This window comes from Toxotes jaculatrix, chromosome 16, assembly GCF_017976425.1.
Source record: "Toxotes jaculatrix isolate fToxJac2 chromosome 16, fToxJac2.pri, whole genome shotgun sequence".
NCBI lineage: Eukaryota > Metazoa > Chordata > Actinopteri > Toxotidae > Toxotes > Toxotes jaculatrix.
The window spans coordinates 17616461-17639113 of NC_054409.1; the positions used below are offsets into that span (position 1 = coordinate 17616461).

Consider the following 22653-nt stretch of genomic DNA (forward strand, 5'->3'; position numbering starts at 1 on the left):
AGTAAGAGAATTGGAGCCCTCAGGCCAAAAATGAAATGAGAAACTAATCAGAGTAAAAACATTTATCTTTGTGACTTTCCCAGCTTTGCTGTGTACTGCTGTGCAGTAACACGTGAAAACACAGAGAATGATTGGCCTATAAAGCTACAGTTTATATGGCTCTGAGGCAGGTATTTGTTGAGGAAAACACTGGATATTGGGGGAGGGAGCCACACTTACCATCATTAAAGAGCTGCTGATGAAATGAAAGGTGCATATTGGAATTCCCGTGCAGCCATTTGATAACCTCCAACTTCATGCTCTGTCAGTGCACATAATTCCCTGCAACCCCTATGCCTGGCTTGCTCTAAATAAATAGCACCTCAAAATGGCAGTTAATCTCATTGCATACATCAGAGGCTGATATATTTTCTTCACGTACGTTGGAGGATATAGGCCCTCAAACATTCCATGAATGCTAAAAATGGAGACTCTGCAACTGTGACTTTGCCTTTTCATTATGTGTCTTTCCAGAGTGCTCTATTTTTACATGGTGATAGATGGGGAGTGTAGGCCGCAACTGAGGCTTGTAACTGCCTTGGCAAGCAGTTGCCTGCTTATTGCAATGCCACGCTCCACCTCATAAGTTACAGTTTCATTAAAGATTAATTGACCATTGTGTGGCCGCAATTTCGCAAAATAATCATTACTTAATCCACCGGTGCAATAAAGTGCATTACTTCAATGGGGGCATTAAATTACCATTGGAGTTTATCGTTGCAGCCATGATACAAAACCAAAGACCTCTGAACTGGAAGACTGCCTGTTTCTCCTCAGTCCAGGCCTGCCCAGTCTGCCCTGCTGATCCCTAGATACTTAATACAGCAGGAGCACATAGCTCTAAGATTTGCTGCGTTGGCCCATTTCACATGAGCACTCCTCTTCCACAACGATGAGGTAAAGGTGCAGCCAAAGTAGCTATTTATCCACTTTTCATTTCTTTGCATAAATCGCTTTAGGTCTCTGACAATGTACGTGTGTTGGGCCTGACAGAGAATAACATGTTCCACTGGAGCTATTCTCGGCTCTCAGAATATGTTAGCATTTTTTTAAGTTCTGAATGAGGTGTACTTAGCATTCAAATGGATAATGTGTTGCTGTGTCTGCGCTGAGTAGATTATTGTAGATTATCACTGAGTGTTCTAAGCACTCTAGAAGGCGGCAGCTTGTGTTGTCAAACAGGACTGTCGACTCAGAATTTTGTATTTCAATCTTATTTAAGCATTTGTGTGTGGGATAATTGTTTGGAACTATTTAATCAGTATTTACATCTCAAATATCCTTTCATTCCCTATGTGCAGCACAAAAAGGTGTTTTTTGTTTTTGTTGTTTTCTTTTTTTGTGGATTTTTACAGTACATGAATATTTAGGCTCGCATATATTTGAACCAGCAAAACAACAGGGAAATGGAAAATCCCATTTCTTAGAACATATTAACATACAAGTGCCTACATATGTATATGTGATACACCCCACTGTATCTGTTTGCAACAGAAAGACTTGCTGAACACAATGTGTTTCACACAATATCTCTATATAGTGCTAGCTTTGAAGAAACCCACTTATTCATATTGTTAACACAAAAAGCAGGCAAGTAAGCAGGTGCAGTAATCATGGTAAAAGCATAAATTACATATAAAAATGGTTTTGGCATTCAGGGCTTGCTGTTCCTGCCTGCTGAAAAAAGTGAATTGCTGAAATTGCATGTTGAAGCAATTGCTGGATTGAGGAGGGCGGGCAGTCTGGAGAGGCAGATGAGCTCTCCATGGTGATGAGTTATTGCCAGTTGTGCTGCACACTGGACACAGACGCACACTGGACACAGACGCACAAGTTGAGCTTGAGTTAAGCTAAGTTAGTGATCACTTCTCTTCTCTTTTCCCTGTGAGGAAGGGTGCAAGAGCCCAGTAGAAGAAATGCAGTTTTGAATTTTATTTTTGCAATGATGCCTTCAGTGTGTTGATCTGTGTAAGTTGAGTGTAGTCATTTTGATCTGAATTTGCAAAGTACTCTCAAACACAGTGGATATTAGCTGTGTCACAAAATATGGCTTCAGCATGTAATTAGAGATGTGGTTGCTGTTGGCTGCTCGTGCTCTTCAGTTGCACTGCTCAAGCTGTTCCGTCATGTGCTGCCATGTGTCCCTGCACAGCAGTAGCAGTAGGGCCTCGGCTGGTGAGATATTGTACTAGTGTTACACATTTGTGTGCACGCACGCACACAGAAACACCTACGCTCATGTACATGCACACATACACACCCTTTGCGGGCTCTTGCAGAAATCACGTTTTACAAGAACCCTGGAGAGGGGGAGGAGAGACGTATGACAAGCTCTGACATTTCCATTTCAGCTATAAAAGACACAACTGCCCTCAAAGTGTCAAGATGTGGTGTATACACGTCTCAGATCAAAAGCCCAGATTTATCATAAAAATTACATCAAACATCCATAAATACAGAAATAATGTTTATCTGTTTGTGTTGGAAAGCACATGTTTGCTTTACACTTTGTGTGCTGCACAAACTGTTGTGCAGCACCATAAAACTGAGAGCCACACGTGACACAAGCTAGACCTTGTTTCCTATTTAGATATTTAAATATGCAAACTTTTAAAAGGTAATGTTATTCAAATTGTCAAATATAAGACACTGTATATTTTCTTACTGCCACCATAAATATTTTTACCTGCCTCCCAAAATATAAATTCATTATAATGCATATGCATTGCGGGTTTTGAGTCTGTTGTAAATGATGTTTTTAGTAGTAAACAGATTACACATTTTTAATGTGTCTCATGGAACAGGAAAGTATTATTAGTTATTATGACTTTTTAATTATGATGTAACACACATCATAATACCCAAATGATGCATGCATGCTGACTTATTATAAATAATTTAAGCAATGTGTCACAGAAAGTCTTTGTAAAAACAGCTCATGTTACTGAGATTTCAATTCTGCAAAGGCCCTTCTAAACACAAAAGAAGAATAAAGTAAAGAAACCCCCAATCAATTGATGAAACAGAGTCTGTCAGACGGAGAAAAAAGACTGAGTGGAAAACCATGGCACTTGCAGAAATGGCAGCCTGCAGCTGGCAAGAGTGAGTGGGAGAAAGAGGAGATTTATGGTCATGCTGGCCCAAATGGAAACTCACTCTTGATTGACCACTTCCAATTGAAAGCTGACCTCCGGGTCAACATGGAAAGATTTCATCAGGTACCAGGGTTTCAGCATGTTGGGGAGAAGTGAAAAAATGTGTGCAGCCATCCATCTTGAAAATGATCCAGTGTTATCAGTTCCCTGAGCAAAAAGGACGCATGTTTTAAGAATTGGCCCCTGTCTGTGACAATCCATGGAGTGTAGCCCAAGTTACTCTATAAATATAGATCTTTCGGTTTTGTAGTGCATCCAAATTGTGTTTTTCGTGAGTGTGTACAGAGAAAGACGCAGAGCAAGAGAGAGATGGGTCAGAAAGCAAGATGAAAAAATCTCTCTGCTCATCCCATGTTTGCTGTCCATGTTTTGCGTCAAACGTTTTTCTTCCGTAAATGATTCTTTGGTAACCAAGGACACCATGTTTACTGAAATACTTCAGTCTTCAAATCAATTTTTCAACGAGTCTGTCATCAAAAACAGCTTAATTGATCTGTATGTTTGTTTGTCTTCCCCCATAATGTTTGCAGCTTTTTCACTTGAAAGGAGGGACAGGCATCGAGCGACAGAGCAATGAGTATCTAATTCATCACTCTCCGCACGACTCGCCTACAGGGCCAGTTTAATTTATTTTCACTTCACCACTTTGAAAACTGTTGGCTCAGGCTATTCTAACATATTCATAAATCTTCCAAGATAGGCTCATGGCTCTTCCAAGATAGGCTCTTGAGGAAACTGGAGAAAGAGAAAAGGGAGAAAGCATGTGGCGGGCACTGAAAGAAGCAAATTAGTTTGCTTTTGTTTTGGTGCTAATTTATGACAGCCATATTGGAGGTGATTGGGTCCTTGCAAGGTAATGGCTTGTGGAGGTTCCAGGGTCTTTCATCTTTCTTCGGCCCAGTTAGTATATGTAACCAATTTGCTATTTTCAATATACAAATTACGCAAATAATATTTCAATTTTCCAGATAATATAACAAACTGCTGGCTATTTAAAAGAATACTGCCAATGCAAATAAGGTAATCAATGATAAATACTAGGAGCTGGCAGGAAATCAGGATATGAAAAGAATGAAAATGAAAAATGAAACAACCACTCTCTACAACCTGAAACACACTGTATAACAAGAGTTTACGTTAACAATTTTATTACCACATGATGATTCCCGCTTTCATTTAATTCTCACCCCTCAATAGGCTATTTTTACTTCTAGGTCCCAGTGGAGGCACAAAGTGAGAATCCAGCCAAAAGCAATATCATCAGGTTTCTAAGCTTTAGGCTGCAGAGAGGACAAACAAATAAAGAACAAATTAATGTAGGAGAACAAACGTGTATTTAAATCCCAATTGCAGTAAAGCTAAATAGTGCGGATCTTTCATTCAGATTGAACTTGAGAGAATAAACAAACCAGAGTTGTTAAAAAATGTCCAATGAATCACAGGATCCATTAAAAATGTAAGAGTGGGTTCACATTTATGGCTTTTGCTACAGATGCAGAATTTGTCTTTGGTCCAGCTGATAATTTGAGACACAAAACAGGTCAATTACATCATGTTCAGAGTCATCAGTGTGTGCAAAGCTATACTGTAATTTATATTGGGTGACAGGTTTGGGATCAATGAGTTCCTCTTGCATGTCCGCAAATAGTCTACTAATGACACATACTGATGCCACCTTATGCTGCAGTTGGCTTCCAGTAAAGTGGTGCATATAGCATGCACTCAGATGCTAAACATGCCAATATGAAAAACACTGAAACCTCCACAGTCATATTAAGTTGAAGCAATGGAAAGTTTCATGTTTAATAGATCAAAGCTTTGCTAAGTCATCCATGAAATCTAATGTGAAAAAATCGTTCCAGTGCCATCTCTAATTCTGATGATTGTTGGGAGGGAAGGAAAAAAAAAGAGGGAGGAAGCACAAGGTGTTGGTTAATTTGCCAAACATTTTACAAAGCAAAACTGTGGGAGAGAAGAGGTCTGAGTTTGAGCTTTGATAGGTAGCTCCCTTGATGTCAGATTCCACTACAGCATTCTAATCTAAATCTAAGTGAAAGCAGAGGGAATATCCAGGGAGTGTCATATCCGCATTGTGTTATCTGTGGCTCACAGCCCCACCAGCTCACAAAAAGCAGACCACAGGGGTGAGAAGGAGGGGAGAAAAAAAAATCCCTTTTAAAAATTCTGTTATTTTAGAAAGACAGCCAAAAGTGTCTCCAGGAGAAATTTGACCACAACTAGATTCACTAGCTTGCTTATTTTCTTGCGTGCTAATTTCAACCAAAATACAGTCTCAGACCATTCTAAAACTAATCTCACCAAACCAAATCGCTCAAAAAGCAATAAAAATGTTTGGTTACAGGCTTGTAGTCAATTTTGTGTATATATTTTCCACCAAAGTTTTGCAGTTACATGTATGCCTCAAGGTAGATAAAGTGCTGAGGTTTGGAGTGAAAAAATAAAAGTGGGAAAGAAAAAGGCATGATTAAAAGTTTAATTAGAAGAATGAAATAGAGTGGGTTTTCTATTACTGCATCCTTATTGTAACTCACATGGTGCTGCATACTAATACGATCCCCTTATTTAATTCATAAGCAATTAAAATAGCTGGTCTAGATTAAGGTTTTTACAAGTTTATTCATTTCCCAAAGATGGAGGGGTGTAGTAACATTATACATAAAGGTTTTCTGTTCAATATTTAACAAGTGGTCAAAGCTAATTAGAAATTACATATTTCAGTTTATACTCTGGATATGGATCATTTTTGGGTACAAACTGAATGACGTGGTTTAGGGAGAAAATGCCAAGTAGTCATAGGAAAAGCACAAAAAGTATTTTGATTGATAGAAACCAGAGTTAAAAACAGAAAAGAACAAAGATAGCGGCAGACAATGGCAGAAAAAATCAAGAAAATAAGCAGAATAGTTAAAAGGGCTGAGTAAGGGATAGATAAAGCACCGAAGTGAAAAAGTTTCCAAAAGAACAATTACAGAAACACAAAAATTGAGACAGATATTTGTGGAAATCCTGACAAAAAAGTTGTTTACATGGTCATCTTGGCTCACCAGAAATGGCTCCATAGGGTGGGAGATCACACGCACACACACACACATTCTGACATACCATCTGGTTCACACAAATGGAAAAGGAAAAGTGCATAAAACTGTATATGATTCTGCAATTGCACCGTCTGAAAGTACAATTCAAATATTATTTGCAATCTTTTCATTCCCTGACTGGTGGTGATTTCGACAGCTTGTCGCAAAAATACTTTCCCACCCAATTTCAGTGCAGACAATGGTGGAAAATACATGTATACAGAGGAGGCTACATGGGACTGCCATAAAAACCTGAATAATGGAAGTGGAGTAAAGTTTTTTCGTGTATGTTATTTTCCAGTCAGATGACACTGTGAACTGCACTTGGTTATTCTCACTCATCAAGTGTTTGGTAGCCTATTGTGTTGCATCTCCAGTGGCTAATCTCTCTATTTTTTGTTAGCTACCAAATATTTTTGTTAAGATTAACTTTGCAAAGTGGCTAGAGGTCTCCTTCAGTTTAAGAGCACACTGAAAAAGCCTCAGGCTGAAAGCTAAAACCTTTTTGCTGCTCTATTTTCCTGTGCTGATAAATGAGAAAAATGAATTTTGAGACTTCAGACAAATTTTGTGAGCACAGACCTTCTTTTCTACATTATGACAAAAGTGGTTTGTTAAAACACACCAGAACAAAGGGGACAGAAATGTGCTTTTATATCTTAGATGCAATCTTGTTATTTCAAATTCCACGAATCAACATTTTTCCTTCTCAGAATCTAAACCACAAATCATCCCGGTGACATACTGTCACAGTCCTGTGAAAACCATGTATCTCCAAAATGTCAACTTTCCATGAGCTTACAAAACAGCCCTGTTTTCACACAATAAATCTGTCAACTATCACAGTGGGGTTTTAAGATGGTCGATTCAGCTGATTAAGGAGGAGAATTCACACAAATCATAAAGGCATCCTTAAGTTTATCTCCATCTATTCTTTAAAAATACCAGTGGAAGAGACACATGGCTTTCACAGGACGGTGAAGATATGTAGTGTGCAGCACAGGTGATTTAAATCAGTGAGCTCTCAGGGCAATCACAGTAAACATAGAAATAGAGTTCATAGAAAGGTCATTCACTCAAGGCAGGTCTCAAACTACCGTATGCAAACAAAAATAATAAAAACTGAGACTAAAAATTAAGAATTAGAAAGTAATTCTGTAAAAGAGTAGAAGTAAACAAATGAATGCATCTCCATCAAAATAGCATACATAAAGGCACATGAAAAATCCAGTCAGCAAATGTGTAGAAACAGTCTAAAAGGAATCTTTGAACTTTGTTAATGCATCCTTTAAACTACATGTGCTGCTGGGAAATATTTTTGTATTGATTTGATTACTTATAAGTTGGAAGACTAGAATCATTTCTTGGCTGTGAATAACCTATCCATGGACTCTGTTTCTACATTCAAGCTGATTGCCTCATTCATTTGAAACACCTGTCCTACATACCATAGGTCTCTCAGAGGATGTGTATATTATATATGTGTGTGTGTGTGTGTGTGTGTGTGTGTGTGCAGAAAGAAGAATGAAAAAATAAAATAACTGCATCAGAGTCAAAAGTGCACAGCTCTCCCCAACTTCTTGTTTTATCTCCCTCTGAGCTATTACCTCACAAGGATAGGTGTACATTTCCCTTCAGTTCTCTATTGATTCAATGCACCAAAATTCAATATAATGAGGTGGTTGAGCACTGTGGAGTCATGCCTCACAAGTTCAGTGTGTTTATTTTTTCATGCGAACCTCCTCCTTTGCACGAATAGTCATCCCTGCACATTTTGAAATAAATCATACCCATGTGGATAGAGCTAACAGACAGACATGACCACAGAGAAAAATCTGAAATAGCTTTGTAAAGACATGTCCAGGGTGTTTAATCTCTGTGCTGGAGCGTAGAAATAATTTTATTTTAGGCTTAACAAGATTTGCCTCTAAAAATACTGCATTCAGAAATTACTGTAAAAACTAAAATTCTGTTTCAACCAAAATGTTCCATGGTGTGCATATTTCACATATGGTAGCCCTGCCAGTTACCGTGATCTTCCGCACTAGCCACATGTAACTCCTCCCCACAGTTTAAATGCCAGAACCCTGCATTTTAGCTAATTGTCTGGTAAAAGGTCAATAGGCGTTTGAAAATGAGACACATGGTGGGTGTTCATTAGATGTGCTGAGAGCTCCTAGTGCTTATTAGAGCAGTCCTAGGTTCAGCCAGTGTCTTCTTTCTCAAGGGATAGTTTGTGAAGCCCATTTGTGGTGTGTCGTCAAAAAAGACAATACTGTCAAAGCTGTTTTTTTTTTTTTTTTGGGCACTGACTGTAAAGTCCAGTCAGGGGATACAGTAAATCTGTCTGGGAATGTAACTGTGCTTTGTGTGAATAAAAGGTCAAGCTGCTTTGGAAGCCACCATGTGGTTCAGAAGTTGTTCCAGATGGCTCAACCTTGTAGTCTTGTAGTTTATATGCAATTTTTGTGCACTTAGAAGAAGGAAAAACATTTAAACACACTCTGCTTTGATGGTGTTTTATGGCTTTCTTCTGTGGAGTGCATGCATTTGTCTAATATTAATAAATTGTCACTTTCATTTATCTAAATCCATTTCTATTCCAAATACTTCATCAGTTTAATTGGAGGCATAGCACAATAGAGGAAGCATTTGTAGCTTGGGAGCCTTTGGTTTCAGGAATTTAAATTGCAGTGTGCACTCTCGTGGTGTTTTTGCAGGATACCTATGACACACTTGGAATTAGTGTTGTTAGGAGCAGAGAGTCTCCCTCATCCATTGTGTTTCTGCTGCTTTCCCTTGACTTGTGTTTCTGGTTTGTCCCCTGTTTGTCCGTTCTGTTTGTGTGTGTGTGTGTGTCTTGGCCTGGGCGTGGTCGACCTAGTTTCTGCTTCCCACCAGAACCCCTGCTCACCTGTTGGTAATCCCCTCATCAACCACACCTGAAACCAGCAGCATACATACACACCAGTCCTCCTTTCTTTGTCAGATTGTCAGTTTACTCTTGCTGTAAAGTGTGGCTTACTAATATATGAGTTATTTCCTAGAGTTGTTTATTCTGCGCGTGTGCTCTTGTCGCTGTTGTGCCCCAGGTTCACCTGCACCTATTTCTTTGTCCTTTTGCAACATTCAGTGCCGTTCCCCTCCCTTAGTCTCCTGTGGACTCCAGCTCCACTGGCTCTCCAACACCCCCCCCTCACTCCACCATACCTGGACACATGCCTCTGCCTCTGTTTAAGCCAGACTCCAGTCTCGTCAAGCCTGCCCTGGTCCAACGTCAAGGACATTATTACCTTTTGCAGTAAACTGCATTTGACTTTCTAACCTGTTCTGCTTTTGGGTCCAAAACACTGCCAAAAACATAACAGGTGTGGGAACTGAAGAAACTATTATCATACATACATTATCATTGGGTTTGTTAGAGGTTGGTTGGAGGCTGGAATCAGTCATGACAAATCACTTCAGCTCTTCTCATCCCTTTAAAAGCTGTGTTCTCCCCATAATAAGGACCTGACAGTCTGGTTATGGAGCAACTTATCTATTTTCCACTTGCCTTACATGAAACAGCACACATGCTGGGGAATAAGGTGAAAAAAAATCTATTTGGCAACTTCACAAAATATTTCTTTGCTCAGTCATGTGCATCTTTACTATTTTAACACTGGTTTTTGCAGATTTATACAAGAGAAGTTAAATAAAATTAAAAAAAGGAAAACATCACCAAGGGGTACATATTCCTTTTATAAAATACAGTACACATGTTCTGAACATGCATACTCCAGTTAAAAAAAATTTTTAGAAATTAGCATGCTAATTAATATTTGAGAATACCTTAAATTTACACGGAAAGGAAAAAACACTGTATAGCTGAATGGGAAATGCACTGTGTAAAGCTCATGTGTGAGCGAGTTCCACAAATTACCTGCTTCCCTTGATGTAGAGTGCCGTCAACAACTATGAATGTGACTAAATATGGACTGACACTTAGTAAAACGGCAATGAGGAGGCATCAGTTTGGGGTATAGTCCCTACTGATGTCACTCTCTGTGACACTGAAATATTCAAACTCAATGTTTGCGACCACTACGCTTTTTATTGCTGCAACTCTCTTGTTGACTGCTTCAGATATGTAGTACACCTTACCCTCTAGTACTAACTGGCCCCTCAGTACATCCTTGTAACCACCCTAGATTTCATTAGCAATCACCTCATATGCCCTAGCAATCACAGAGAGTACCACAGAAATCACCTACCGACAACCTTATGATGCCCTATCAACCACAGTGAACAACAAACTATATGTCAGCACTTTAGCACCCACCTAGCAATGAGCCAACCAGTCATAGAAAAATAAGTTTCTTGTGTTCAAAAAAAAAAAGTTTCTTTTTTTTTCAAAAAATAATTTGTACAAATGTCCCACATACACCCTCAGTGTTTTATGACTGAACACCTTCAGCTGCGTGTCATTTCGAAATTTCAAATGTTGTTGAAGTAGTAGTAGTGGTAGCACTGATAAACATATCAAAGTAAAGACCATCTCTGTGTTTCTCTGTCATCTGCTTGTTTGTTGACAAAAGGAAAAAATGGCCTACGGACATAGACTCATGTATCTTAATGTAAGTGCATATTTTTCAAAATGAGAGAACCCAGATAAATTAAAGAATTAAAAAAAAAAAGCTGAAGTTGACTGAATTTCCTGGGAACAATGGAAAAAATCCAAAACATTAATCCTACCATCATGGGAGCCAATACAAACCAGAGGCTGTGACCCCAGTGAATGCAAAGTTTAACCCATGCCAATTTTTTATGCATTTGTGCAAAAACATATGTATTAACATTTCATAAATGCACATCGCTGGCTTGATCTGAGAGGAACATGGTTCACTAAGAGATAACAGAACTCTGATTGTTACACGTGCATTTATGTTCATGACGGAACGAAAACTGTCGTTTGAGTTAAATGATTGGATCTCATTATAAATTTATCTGAGCAGCACAGACCTTAAAAGCTCTCCATTGACTACATGACTCTTCATGTGCTGTGTGAAGTGCCATCACTTTGAAGAGCACTATGACTGTTGAAGAAGTTACACCATCAGCTGCCTTTCTAATTAAAGGCAGAAACGATAATTGCTCTTAAAAGAACACACTTTCAGGAGAACTCTCCACACCTCCCCTCGCCCTTCGCCCACACACAAAACACATAAACACACACACACACACACCCAAATATAATTTGGCCTATAATGCATAAGTCTAAGCCGGAAACCAATCAGAAAAGCTTTTCCATTCTTTTGGGGTTATTATCGAGCCAAAAGAAAGAATCTTTCCCGGGACTGTCATCTATCAATTGGGTGACAAAACAGTCTTCAAAGCACAAGGCTAATACATTTGGAGCATGACAATAAAGCTTTTCCCAAAACCTATAGAGTCCTTTGAGTAAGTGGCAGTGGAGGGCTTAAAAGTGTTTCTTTGACAAGCCACTTAGTTCTCTGATTTTAAAAGACGCGTAATGATCCCTTCACTGAGAAAAGGAAGGGGGGGTAGTAGAGACTGGACTCTACAGAATATGCTTCTGTGATTCTCAAACTGGTTTTAATAACCTGCGTAAACTCTAATAAATCAAAGAAGCAATCACTCTATTCAAACACTTGACCACAGTTACACAGTCTTTCATCATTCTTTTTTCCCCTGGGTGACTGTCACTGCAAGCAACTCCTTCTCTTAGGCTAATTATTACTTGTGTCAATGTTTAAGACAGAACTATTTTCGCTTAAAAGAACATAGCTACTTTTACCCATCAGTGGTTATTTGAATCCGCTGATGTATGATACATGAATGGAATGCTAGTACATTCATTTTGGAGGAAGCTAAAGAAGTGACTCATCTATGCACTGAATACATACTAGGAATAAATCAGACTCTAACATTGATAAAATAAAACAATACCGTTGAACTGTTTGTAATTCTCCTATTATACATTTTATGAAGAGAGCTAGTTTCTGCTTTCGCTTCTGAATAGTTTGCACAGTTCGTGCGACTGGTTTGAATTTAGGCATGTCTTTGATCAAAGCTTTAAGAGAGACTTAAGAACACCGTCACGTTAGAACATGAGCAGACATCTATAACCACAGAGAATCGCATCACAATCCCCAGAGGGGACTGGGAAGCAGATCCATCCCAGTCCCAGCCCCAATTAAAAAATGCATTGACATTCAATTTCTGAGAAGGCACAAACCGTTTCCCTAGCCCATCTATGAGCGTGTTCCTGTTTGGCTAAAGATCTCCTTTAATTTTAGAGGCCAAAATGGAGTTTGACCCTGCTGCCATGATATGTCGAACATCACGGGGCAGCATATGGAAAATATTGATAGGATGGGTATGTTTACCTTGCAGATGAAGCTTGCTCTCAGGGCTCTGCAGAAGGATTGAGCTAACTGAGTCCAGATTGTCATAGCTGCTGCATCCCAGTGGCCCTGTCCGTGTCTCTGTCACCTGCAAGAGAATTAGCACTCAAATGAAAGATACATCTGAGAGGCGAGCAAATGTCCTCATGACGTGTGTGTGTGTGTGTGTGCAAATGTCTGCATGGACATTATGTGCGTGTAGTCATGAACGCAGATGTACTTGTTTCAGTCTTATGAGTATGATCTGATGTAACCACCTCAGAGCACTTCACACAAGACAAGATGAAAAGTTAGGGATCACAAGACCAACCAGCCATTAACAAAGTCAGTTTATTACTGCTGTCACTGGCTAATGTAACAGTTATTAAGCAATTCTCTGATTTTGACTGACTTAGACTTTTACATGTGCTAACTGCATGAATTCACACTAGTATATTTAATACCCTGTGGCCCTCAGACATTCTGCAGTGACAGAATGTATCAAGACAGGTTCTAGTTTTTTATTTATTAATTTCCCCCCCCACCAGCCATGATGTGAGGACTAATTGATTCAATGCTCAAAAGAAGGTTTATTGCATTTTAAGCAACACCTTTACACAATACTTCTTTAAACTAGCATGAATTCTTTTTTTTCCTAGGGTCTCTTAAAAAAGGTTTTTTTGAAGGAAAAAACATTAATGGCCATTTTCCTTTAACCACGTCCTCGTTCCACTCCAAACAAAGGCGCTGAGACTATAGCAGAGGTTCCTGTTGCCCACCCCATACCACTGTCAAAAGAAATAATGACGCTATTCAGATGTGAAGAGGCTGCTTTAAAATATACAGCCTCCACAGTTGAGACCTTGAAGAGGTTGCACTTGAAAAGAAAAGGAGTAAAATCTCTCTCTTTTCTGTTGCTTTTGCTCATTAACTTCTTTCAGTTGTTTCTAATAGTACTTTTACTAGATCCCAAGAAGCCAAATGAGATGGTACTCAGCAAAGAACACTAAAGGAGAGAAAAGATGCATCTCATCAAAAACCTCAAGTGTTTTTTTTTTCCTTGGGGGTTTTTGTTGTTATATGAAAAAATAAATAAATAAAAATGCCTCTGCCCAGTAGCAGACTTATAATTTGAACACACCAGAAAATGACCTGGCAGATGAGTTCAGTCTGTATGAGCTACAGAATGTAACTACCACATCTCTGGTGCAGGAGTCTTGCCAGATTAAACCCTCCTAACTTATTAATATTTTTTGCCCACTTGGGGGCAGTACAAATAAGCTGTGAACACAACAATAACGTCTTTAGCTGGTATTGTGAATTTGTTCGCAAACATTTGCTTATTTGCATGTTAGCATTCATTTGGAGATGTGTTTCCAGCCACCTGGCGAATTTGAGCCTATGTACTGTTTTTGGTCTTCACTAATGCCTGAGCGAAATATTTGGCTCTTAAACTGCTAAATGCTCCATTATGCTCATCAGCACTTGCTAACTTTGTCCACCTGCTGGTTTTATCATGGCTTTTTCACCAAAAACGACAACTCGATGTGGCAGAAAACTACACTAAGAGTGGTGACAGTGAATCAAACGGTGTAGTTGCAGGCTAGAAAACTAAAACAATCAGCTCAAAGGCTGTAAATCTCTGTAGAGTTGAGGGGAATTGTAAAGGTAGGTGATAATGAATCAACTGTTAAAGGCACCCCTTTATATTCTCTTAAAACACAAACTTAACATAAACTAGCCACACGTACTTGAAATTAATTAAAAGTGCCAAGACTGAACTGAAGTCTTGAGGAAGGGCTTCACATCTGTGTTCACACTGAACTTGACAGAACATCACATTGATGGATAAACAAAAAATACCAATTTGTCTGTTAGATGTCCACCACCAATGGTCTTAGTAATTTGTGCTTTCTATACTTGTGTGTGTGTGTGCACACGTTTGTGTCTGTTATTGACAGTATGATACCATTTTTCCTGTCTTTAATGTTGATACTGCACCAGATGGTGGGCTGACAAGCAAGAAATTAGACAGATGTATATCTTACCCTTGGCATCAGGCTGTTGAGGGGGAAAAAAATGGAAAATAAGGGGAGGCAGAAAGGGACAGACTCTGTAGGAGAACTATACAATCTAAGCATTCAGTTAATTTGCTCCTGAATACATTTTCCAACAGTAATTTGTATCATACATGACACAAATAGTAACTGGCAAATTACAACTGTATTCTGACTATTTGTATACAGAAAGTTATTATTGCACTGGAATGGATGGATTCATGTGGATGTCTTAAAAACAAAAAAATGACTAGAAATAAATTTACTATGGTGTGATAGAGAAACATTCCCAGCTACAATAGAAGCTACGATATAAAACCTCTTGTACACAGGGAATGATCACACAATGTAAATGACACAGTACAGCACATTAAGGCTAGCAAGTTACTAATGGTTTGTGAAATTGCATTTTTAAACTGTTCTTTTTACATGGAACTGTTACTATATGAATAATAAAACTGAATTTGCCTTAACCTGGAATTGTTCATTTACAACTGTTTGACTGGTTTATACTGTTAAAATTGGTTACTAGCTATTAATCACATTAAAGTTTTCATCTACCTGTTCCTAAGCATGACCCCTCCTTTATTTCCATCCAGCCAAGCGATGGACTTTGAAATTCACTTCACGGCCTTGCATAAAGTGCATGTGCAGATTGATTACAGAGCTAGACTTGCCTATCACATTCTACCATCTTGATGGCTGCTGACAGTGCTCTTTTTCCCTCCCTTTTTGTTGTGCTTATCGCTGAATGAATTACTTCCTTCAAAAGGTTGTGTTGCATGATCCATGGTGACTGAGCAAAGTGAATTTTTGTCCTCTGTCACCTACGGACATCTTCCCAGGTGGCAAAGCAGGCAAATGCACGAGCTAGCTCAGGCATTTACATTAGTAGTTACACACACATTGCACACGCTCTAATGGAGGTGCATATACATGAGTGCAGCTTGCCACAGTCAGTTTACCATACAGTAATTTTTCTTCAAGAATTATTTTTCCAAATTGGGCGCTGACATACCCAGCTTTATGGATTAGAGAGTGACCCTTGTAATCTGAATGACCTTAGTAGAGCAGTATGCAGCACTTGTGTCTCTTTTCTTTCTCTCCAGCACACACCATAAGAGTGCTGTGCACCAGATTATGAAAATGGAGTATAACGTAATAAAAATACAAGGAGCAATCAAAGGACTGAAGTGGGCCGAAGGGGATTTAGAGGATTTGGATTATTAAGCAGAACACAACAGTGGAATCCCACTGGACCGAGACTGTATCACAGCCCACAGTCAGAAACCATGGTTCTGGAACATCCTCTCTAATTGTCATCTGTCATCAAGAAAATCATCTAACCAAGTAAATAAGAGATGATGCACATGAGATCCTAAGTTTCTTCTGTTTCTGTGTTTATATATATTTTTTTTTCTGTTCCAGCCAAACGTACATGAACTATTCCCAAAGCTCCATGTGTTGAAAAACCAAGTTTCTCCTGTCTGTGCAAACCTCTTTGTGTCAAAATGCAAAATCCATCCTGCTGACATACACACAACGCAGCTGCAGTACATCAGGTGTGTGTTTTTTTGAATTTTGAGCTTTTTGTTATATTTCAGTCTTATGCCATGTACTCATTATAAATATCCTAAAATAAGTATAGATTTTTTTTTTTTTTTGATTGGAAGCAGCCTTGTTGACCTGCTCTAATTAGGCAGCTGTAGCGAACAGCATAATCTATTTAACATATAATGTATTTATCTCATATCTTATGCCAGCACTGCCTATGTGTTTTTAGCATATTCATTTGTATGTCTGACTTCTCCAATGCACCCTTAATAAAGCACCAATTCAAAATCACATTAGGATCCTGGAACTTGACAATTTAGACTTAAACTTCTTAAACACAAAGAGAACATTCAGCAGTCAACATGAAGGGCAGAGGTTGGCTCATGATAGAGAAAATGCAAGCTGGTTTTAACTAAGCAATGCAACTATTCTCATAGAGGGTAATTGCAAAACAGACTTAAATTATCATGGAGCACTGTGAAATATCAGGGATAATTGTAGGCTTCTTAGAACTTCAATTGTCTGTAAATGTCATATGACTTCCTCGTGACTAATTAGAGCGATTCAGAATTAGTTCATTTTCATTCAAATAAAAGGTTGTTATCAATTTCTTCCTAATCATGTACAAATTAAGAAATCTTTCATCATTTACATGTTATAATTTTAGGAGAATGCCTGAGAGTTGTGCATGTGGCTTTATCTGTACTCCCATGTATTGATTTGAAAATACAGTAAACAGATTTCTTATATTTGCATTAAAGAACTTGGAATGTGTGAAAAACAAAATCCGCTCTCCATCTATATAAACTTAATTGCTATTAGCTGTACGCTAGTATTGCAGCCCTGTGAGAATGGAGATAGAGAAATCATATGCATTAGATATCACCCTTGGATGTGTTTCGACTGTTTCAGTTGTGCAATAAAACCACTTTTTACCAAGTTCATTAAAATTATCACAGCATATGGAGCTCTCATTATTTCTATAATTCCTGTAACTTGTCATGGGAGCAGTGTGTTCTCATTTCTGTTTTTCATACCATACTGAGAGGAGTATATTCTCAGAAACCTAACTTCACATTATACTGTGTCCCCAAGTTGTGTTTCAACTTGAAAGACTGAGGAGAATAAAAAGGTGGTTTGAAGCCTTGTGAGATAAGGAAAACAAGGGATGGAGGCAATAAGATTGGGTGAGTGGGACAGGGAAGAATACTGTAAGGTTGAACTGTCTTCATTACATATCGCCTCTGCTGAGCCTTCCTAATCTGCCCATCACCTGCCATTCTCTTAATGACTTGCTATTTCTGGCTATACAGAAATGGAGAGATGAAGTGCTCCTCTGTAATTCTCCAAGCCTGGTAGTGGAAGATCTCTGAGGACATTTTTTTTCTGCCTTGTTCATATCATATTACATATGGCTACAGTGTTACTGTAAGTCAAATTAGAGGGACAATGCAACCACATTTACGGAACACATGCAGTAGCACATTTTTCTTGTATATCTAACATTCCTTGTATGAATATTTAAATTAGCATACTTTGCAAAATGCTAAAATGTGTCAAGTGTAAAAGTCATTTTTAATGTAACGCTTCTGTTTTAAGTGATACTGAAAATGATCAACTTTGGGGCATTTCTAATTATAACCGTGGCACCCTCAAGTGCGCAACTCAAGCAACACTGCATATAAAATCTGTCATGCTTGCTTGTGGCCAATGCAAATTAGATGTACAAGGCTCCAAACTTGGCTACTGCAGATGACAAATATCTGGGTCATTTTGTATACATGTTTAATTTCTCTTACCTCACATGAGGCTTACACGACTGGACTGTGAAATGAGAAATAGGATAGTATGGCTGTGGCTGCCACACTCCTACCACCCACAGCACTGCAGCATCATCAGAAATATGCATATTGGATGCTAGTGTAAATCAGCCCAGAGTAACTGTACGGATAGGTGACCTTGTGAGGGATGCAGTAAGCACACTCCCCAGTAGGAATGCATTCTTGCACGCTTAATGCATGAATGACTATACAGTAGACACGCCACAGTCAGACGCTCAGCCACATGCACACTCATATACAGCCATGATAACATGCGAGCACGTATACACACAGTCAATTCCTAATCGTACTTCTTCCTGCATAAGCACACTTTTCCACAGGAAGACACTCACTCGTAAAATTGACATTTTCTTTCCATTAAAACACTCCATTGGGTATCTTATTTTCATTCCTAAATGACCCTCCCTCCCAACTGGAGTCCTAGCTTGCAGCAATCAGGTTCAGCCACAGAAGACAAACAACCACGTCATTTATTTCTATCAGCAAATATGATTCTGTTCACAAAGGGAAGAGAACTCTCTTTATACTGACTATATATTTTTTGATTTAGAACCCAAATGCCAAATAATATGTGGCGAAATACTATCATGTCCCCAATATTAAATGATTTTTCCTGCAAAAGAATTACTAAATGAAGATGGAGAGAAATATTATTGCTATCTGAGCTGTGCAACCCAGTTGTGTGTGGTAGTGGAGAAGTGTGAAGATGATAATAAATACAAATTTTGGCATAAGAATGGCTGAAATATGATCTATGAACCAGTGCGAATGGATAACACCTCTATACTGAATGGTTTCTGTGATATTTTTTCTGTTTAATAAAACAGATGCGATACATTCATGGAGATAAATGATGTAACCCTCCACCCCATACTGTATGGTCTCATTACATCGTAACCCCAGGCCAACTTGTTCTGTACTGTTGGTCTACTTTCTGAGTGTATACATGTGTGCTTGCATGCTGCTGTAGTCCTATGACAGAGTGTGTGTATGTGTGTCATCATGACAAAATGTGGCCTGTAATCTGTAGCAGGAACTGCCACAGAAGTGCTTTTGAGCACTTTGGCAGTGTTATCTTTGGACAAATATTTTAACCGCAATAGCATCACAACCATGAAAGATGCAGTCATGAAACTTGTACATATATGTGGTTGAGATCAAAATGAAGGCCAGATTCAAAGATGGGTTTGGTCCAACCTAAGAGTGCTAATGAGTACTCATGGGCTGAAACATCCATATGTTGACAGGGGTCGTGGATGGTGTGATCCCATCGCAAGATGTTCTCTAGTTGCTTTTGTTTTATCTTTTATTTTGTGGTCTTCATTACATCGCTGTGGTTTAGATGTATTTTTCAATGCACAAGCAGGAGGCAACAAAAAGCATTTGTTTTAGGTGATGTATTTCTGGATAGGTGGGTCTCAGGTAAATAACAAGGCTAAGGTTCTGCTGAGGGCGCCAGCAGCACAGTGGGGATATGTCTTGATTTTGATTAACGTTCACATGTAGCTAAGACCTCTTAAGTAGTGCAGAGGCTCAGGGAGACAGAAAGGGGTATCAAGGATGAAAGGTTTGATAAATTCAGCCTGCCACTATGCACATCATCTGTCAGTTCACACATTTACTGGCAAGCAACTGGATCTAGTCTGAACAGAAGAAACACACACACACAGAGACAGAAAACTAACGATGCCGTTCAAATCATAGCTCAAAATACTTTGGTCATTACTGATTTTAATTACCACTGAATTTTATTCAACAATAAAATCAGTACTCCTTGGGGACCAATTTTACATGAAACCTTAATAGCACTCTATAATGTGTTTTCAGTATTCCAACCATTGCTGTTTGCACAGCATGTGCAACCTGTAGGAGTCCAATAACAATCAAACAATTGTTTGTATTTCTCACTGATGAAAAGAAGACTGCGTTTATAATGAGAAAGCTTTGCAATAGCGCCTGCACAGATGCCTGATGTCAACAAAGACTGATTGTTCTATGTCCTGCTGGCTGCCCTGATGTTCACATACTGTTCTGCCGCCTCATTAGTAGTCTGATAATGACACAGTTAATCAAATAATGCTTTATATTTTCTTTTAAATCATGTAATGTTTCAAATGTAGAATATGTACAGTTGATTTTGATGGAAAATGGATTGTTTGGCAACAACAAACTATTACTAGACTTCACTTGTATTTATAAACTGGATTTCTATAACTACATGATTCAGTGGCCAGTGTAGTCAAAGGCACACTGCGTGGGTAAACAGCGTGTGGTGACAGATTTTTGGTTTCAGATTTGCCATGCTATTTGTGAGCTCAACACATCTTATATAAGCAACCAAGCAACCGATGTTAAATTTCTACAGAGGAAGGTAACAGTTTTGGACACAATTTTTGTTTTGGTCCTAGGATAACTGCTATCCATAGGAAACAGTTCTGTGATATCAGGCGAAGGGCCAAACAAAAGTTGGCGGCAAACCATTTTGATGAAGGGAGGGGGCATTCACCAGCTTGTCCCTGACATCTGCACAATATGCAGCCATCTCCAAATTACAGTCTCTTTTCTCTTCAAAATTCAGATTGGAGTTTTGTAAAACTACTTGTAAAACTGCTTTATTTGCTCATGGATACTCCCTGGGTAGCAAGGGTTTAATCAAAAAAGGTTTTCCTGCCGCATTTGTTTGCTTGATATCTAAGTCTCCTCTGTTTAATCTTGATGTAGACAATATAAGAAGAATCTTACATGGTACAAGAGACAGTAGGAAGCTATGAAAAGTCATTGGTTTGCAGGTATATTTCCTAATTAAATCTTTTTCTTTTTAATCTAATATGTTTTAGGTTTCTAAATAAATCAGTTTGGGTGGTTTCAGTATTATAATACTCGTTTGTGACCTGTCACTGAAAGAATAAATAATGTTGGATCAGTAATTGTAATTTGTCTACAGTTTGAAAGGTCTGACCTGCAATTCAAAGTTAAAATGAAGTTAATAATAACAGTAATTACAACATGACACAATCTCTAAAATCTGTAGCCTGATCCGTGGCACTGGCTGTTCATTATCATAGAGGAGAGCATAAATACATTCGATGCATTTAGAGTCAGGAGGAGAAAAAAATCCAAATATTTGGCAGCTTCATTGATTGCACCAGTGGGTTTGCATAAGGCCATCTGCATACATTTTTTAATTGCTAGAAATACTTAACAAAACAATATTCTTCTGAATAATTTGAATATATTTACAATGTCCATTCAAAGTATTTATGTGTGTGTTAACTCCATGTATGCAAAATGCTTTAAATAAAGTGGGTGAACGAGTAAAAACAATTTGACAGCTGGTGAATGAGCTAATCGTGAATAAATGAGTGAAACGCTGAATCCCTGAGACACAAAGTTACAATTGCCGCACAGAATATTTCAGTGAAACAAAGCGGATCAGACTTTCAACTTGCTTACTTGCAGACAGAAAATGTCTGAAACATTTCTGCCGTATTGACACGTTTTTCATCCTGATTGTAAGTTTGCACTCCAAAGCAGGTCTCACAGCCATACTGAATCAATATTGGAGGAGCAAAGCCCTTGTTCTCAGTGTTTATAGATCCACGCCTTCTGCTGGACTTTGCTTCCTCTGCACATTCTGATCACTGTCTGTCTGCTGGCGACGTGACTGGAGAACCGCAATTTATGGTGCGTCTATGTATAGTCAAGAAATATGATACCACAGTCCAGTCTTAGATGATTTTTTGTCATACAATATCTGGCAATCATGCACATTGTCAAAGAGTTTACGTAAAAGATATATATTAGTTCATAAGTTCATTTCAATGATATTTTGTCATTTAAATTCTCACCATTCTCTGATGGGGCTGTCTGACAACATAATGATTGGTATGTCAATTAAGCACCTTTTAATTTGAAGGATGTGAAAGTGCTACACAATAATGCATGAACATCTAACAGAACTAGCACCAGAGAAAGGTTTTGCAATGCCAATTCTAGTGTAGAATGCAGGAGTCAGTTAGTTTGCAGTAATTTGATTAAACACATTTATCTGGCAATATGCATCATGTAAGGAAAAAAAGACACTGGACAAAATTTCGACACTGGGCTCCTCTACAAGACAAGACCTTGAGGTTGCATACTAATTTCATCTTAAGGCGCTTGTCATTGATTTTGTTAATCAAATTACCACAGAGCAATTACACACAAACACACACACACACACACAACCTGGAGCTTTTAGGGCCCCTGGGGCAATGGATTGTTCTGCCCAGTTGGTAATTAAGCCTAAAACTGTGCATCATTACACACAGAAAACACAGTATGTCCCAAAACGTGACTTCAATGTGTCATGAAGCACCATAATTGGAATCAACACTTATACTGTACCAGCAAGATTGTGTGTTCTTAAGCTACCCAGTCCAAAGTACCTTACTGGTGCACTGTAACACACACACACACACACACAAAAAAAAACACTGTAAGTGTGCAGCCATTTGCACTGTACATTACTTACTTTATGCCCC

At 38.6% G+C, this 22653-nt stretch overlaps 1 protein-coding gene across 1 annotated transcript in view; it reads right to left on the minus strand.

Moving 5' to 3' along the window:
* brinp1 (bone morphogenetic protein/retinoic acid inducible neural-specific 1) overlaps positions 1 to 22653 on the minus strand; it is a 73746-nt gene that overhangs the window by 14651 nt on the left and 36442 nt on the right. The window contains exon 4 of the mRNA XM_041059150.1: positions 12682 to 12787. Coding sequence (XP_040915084.1) covers positions 12682 to 12787 — 106 coding nt within the window. The remainder of the gene's footprint in view (positions 1 to 12681; positions 12788 to 22653) is intronic.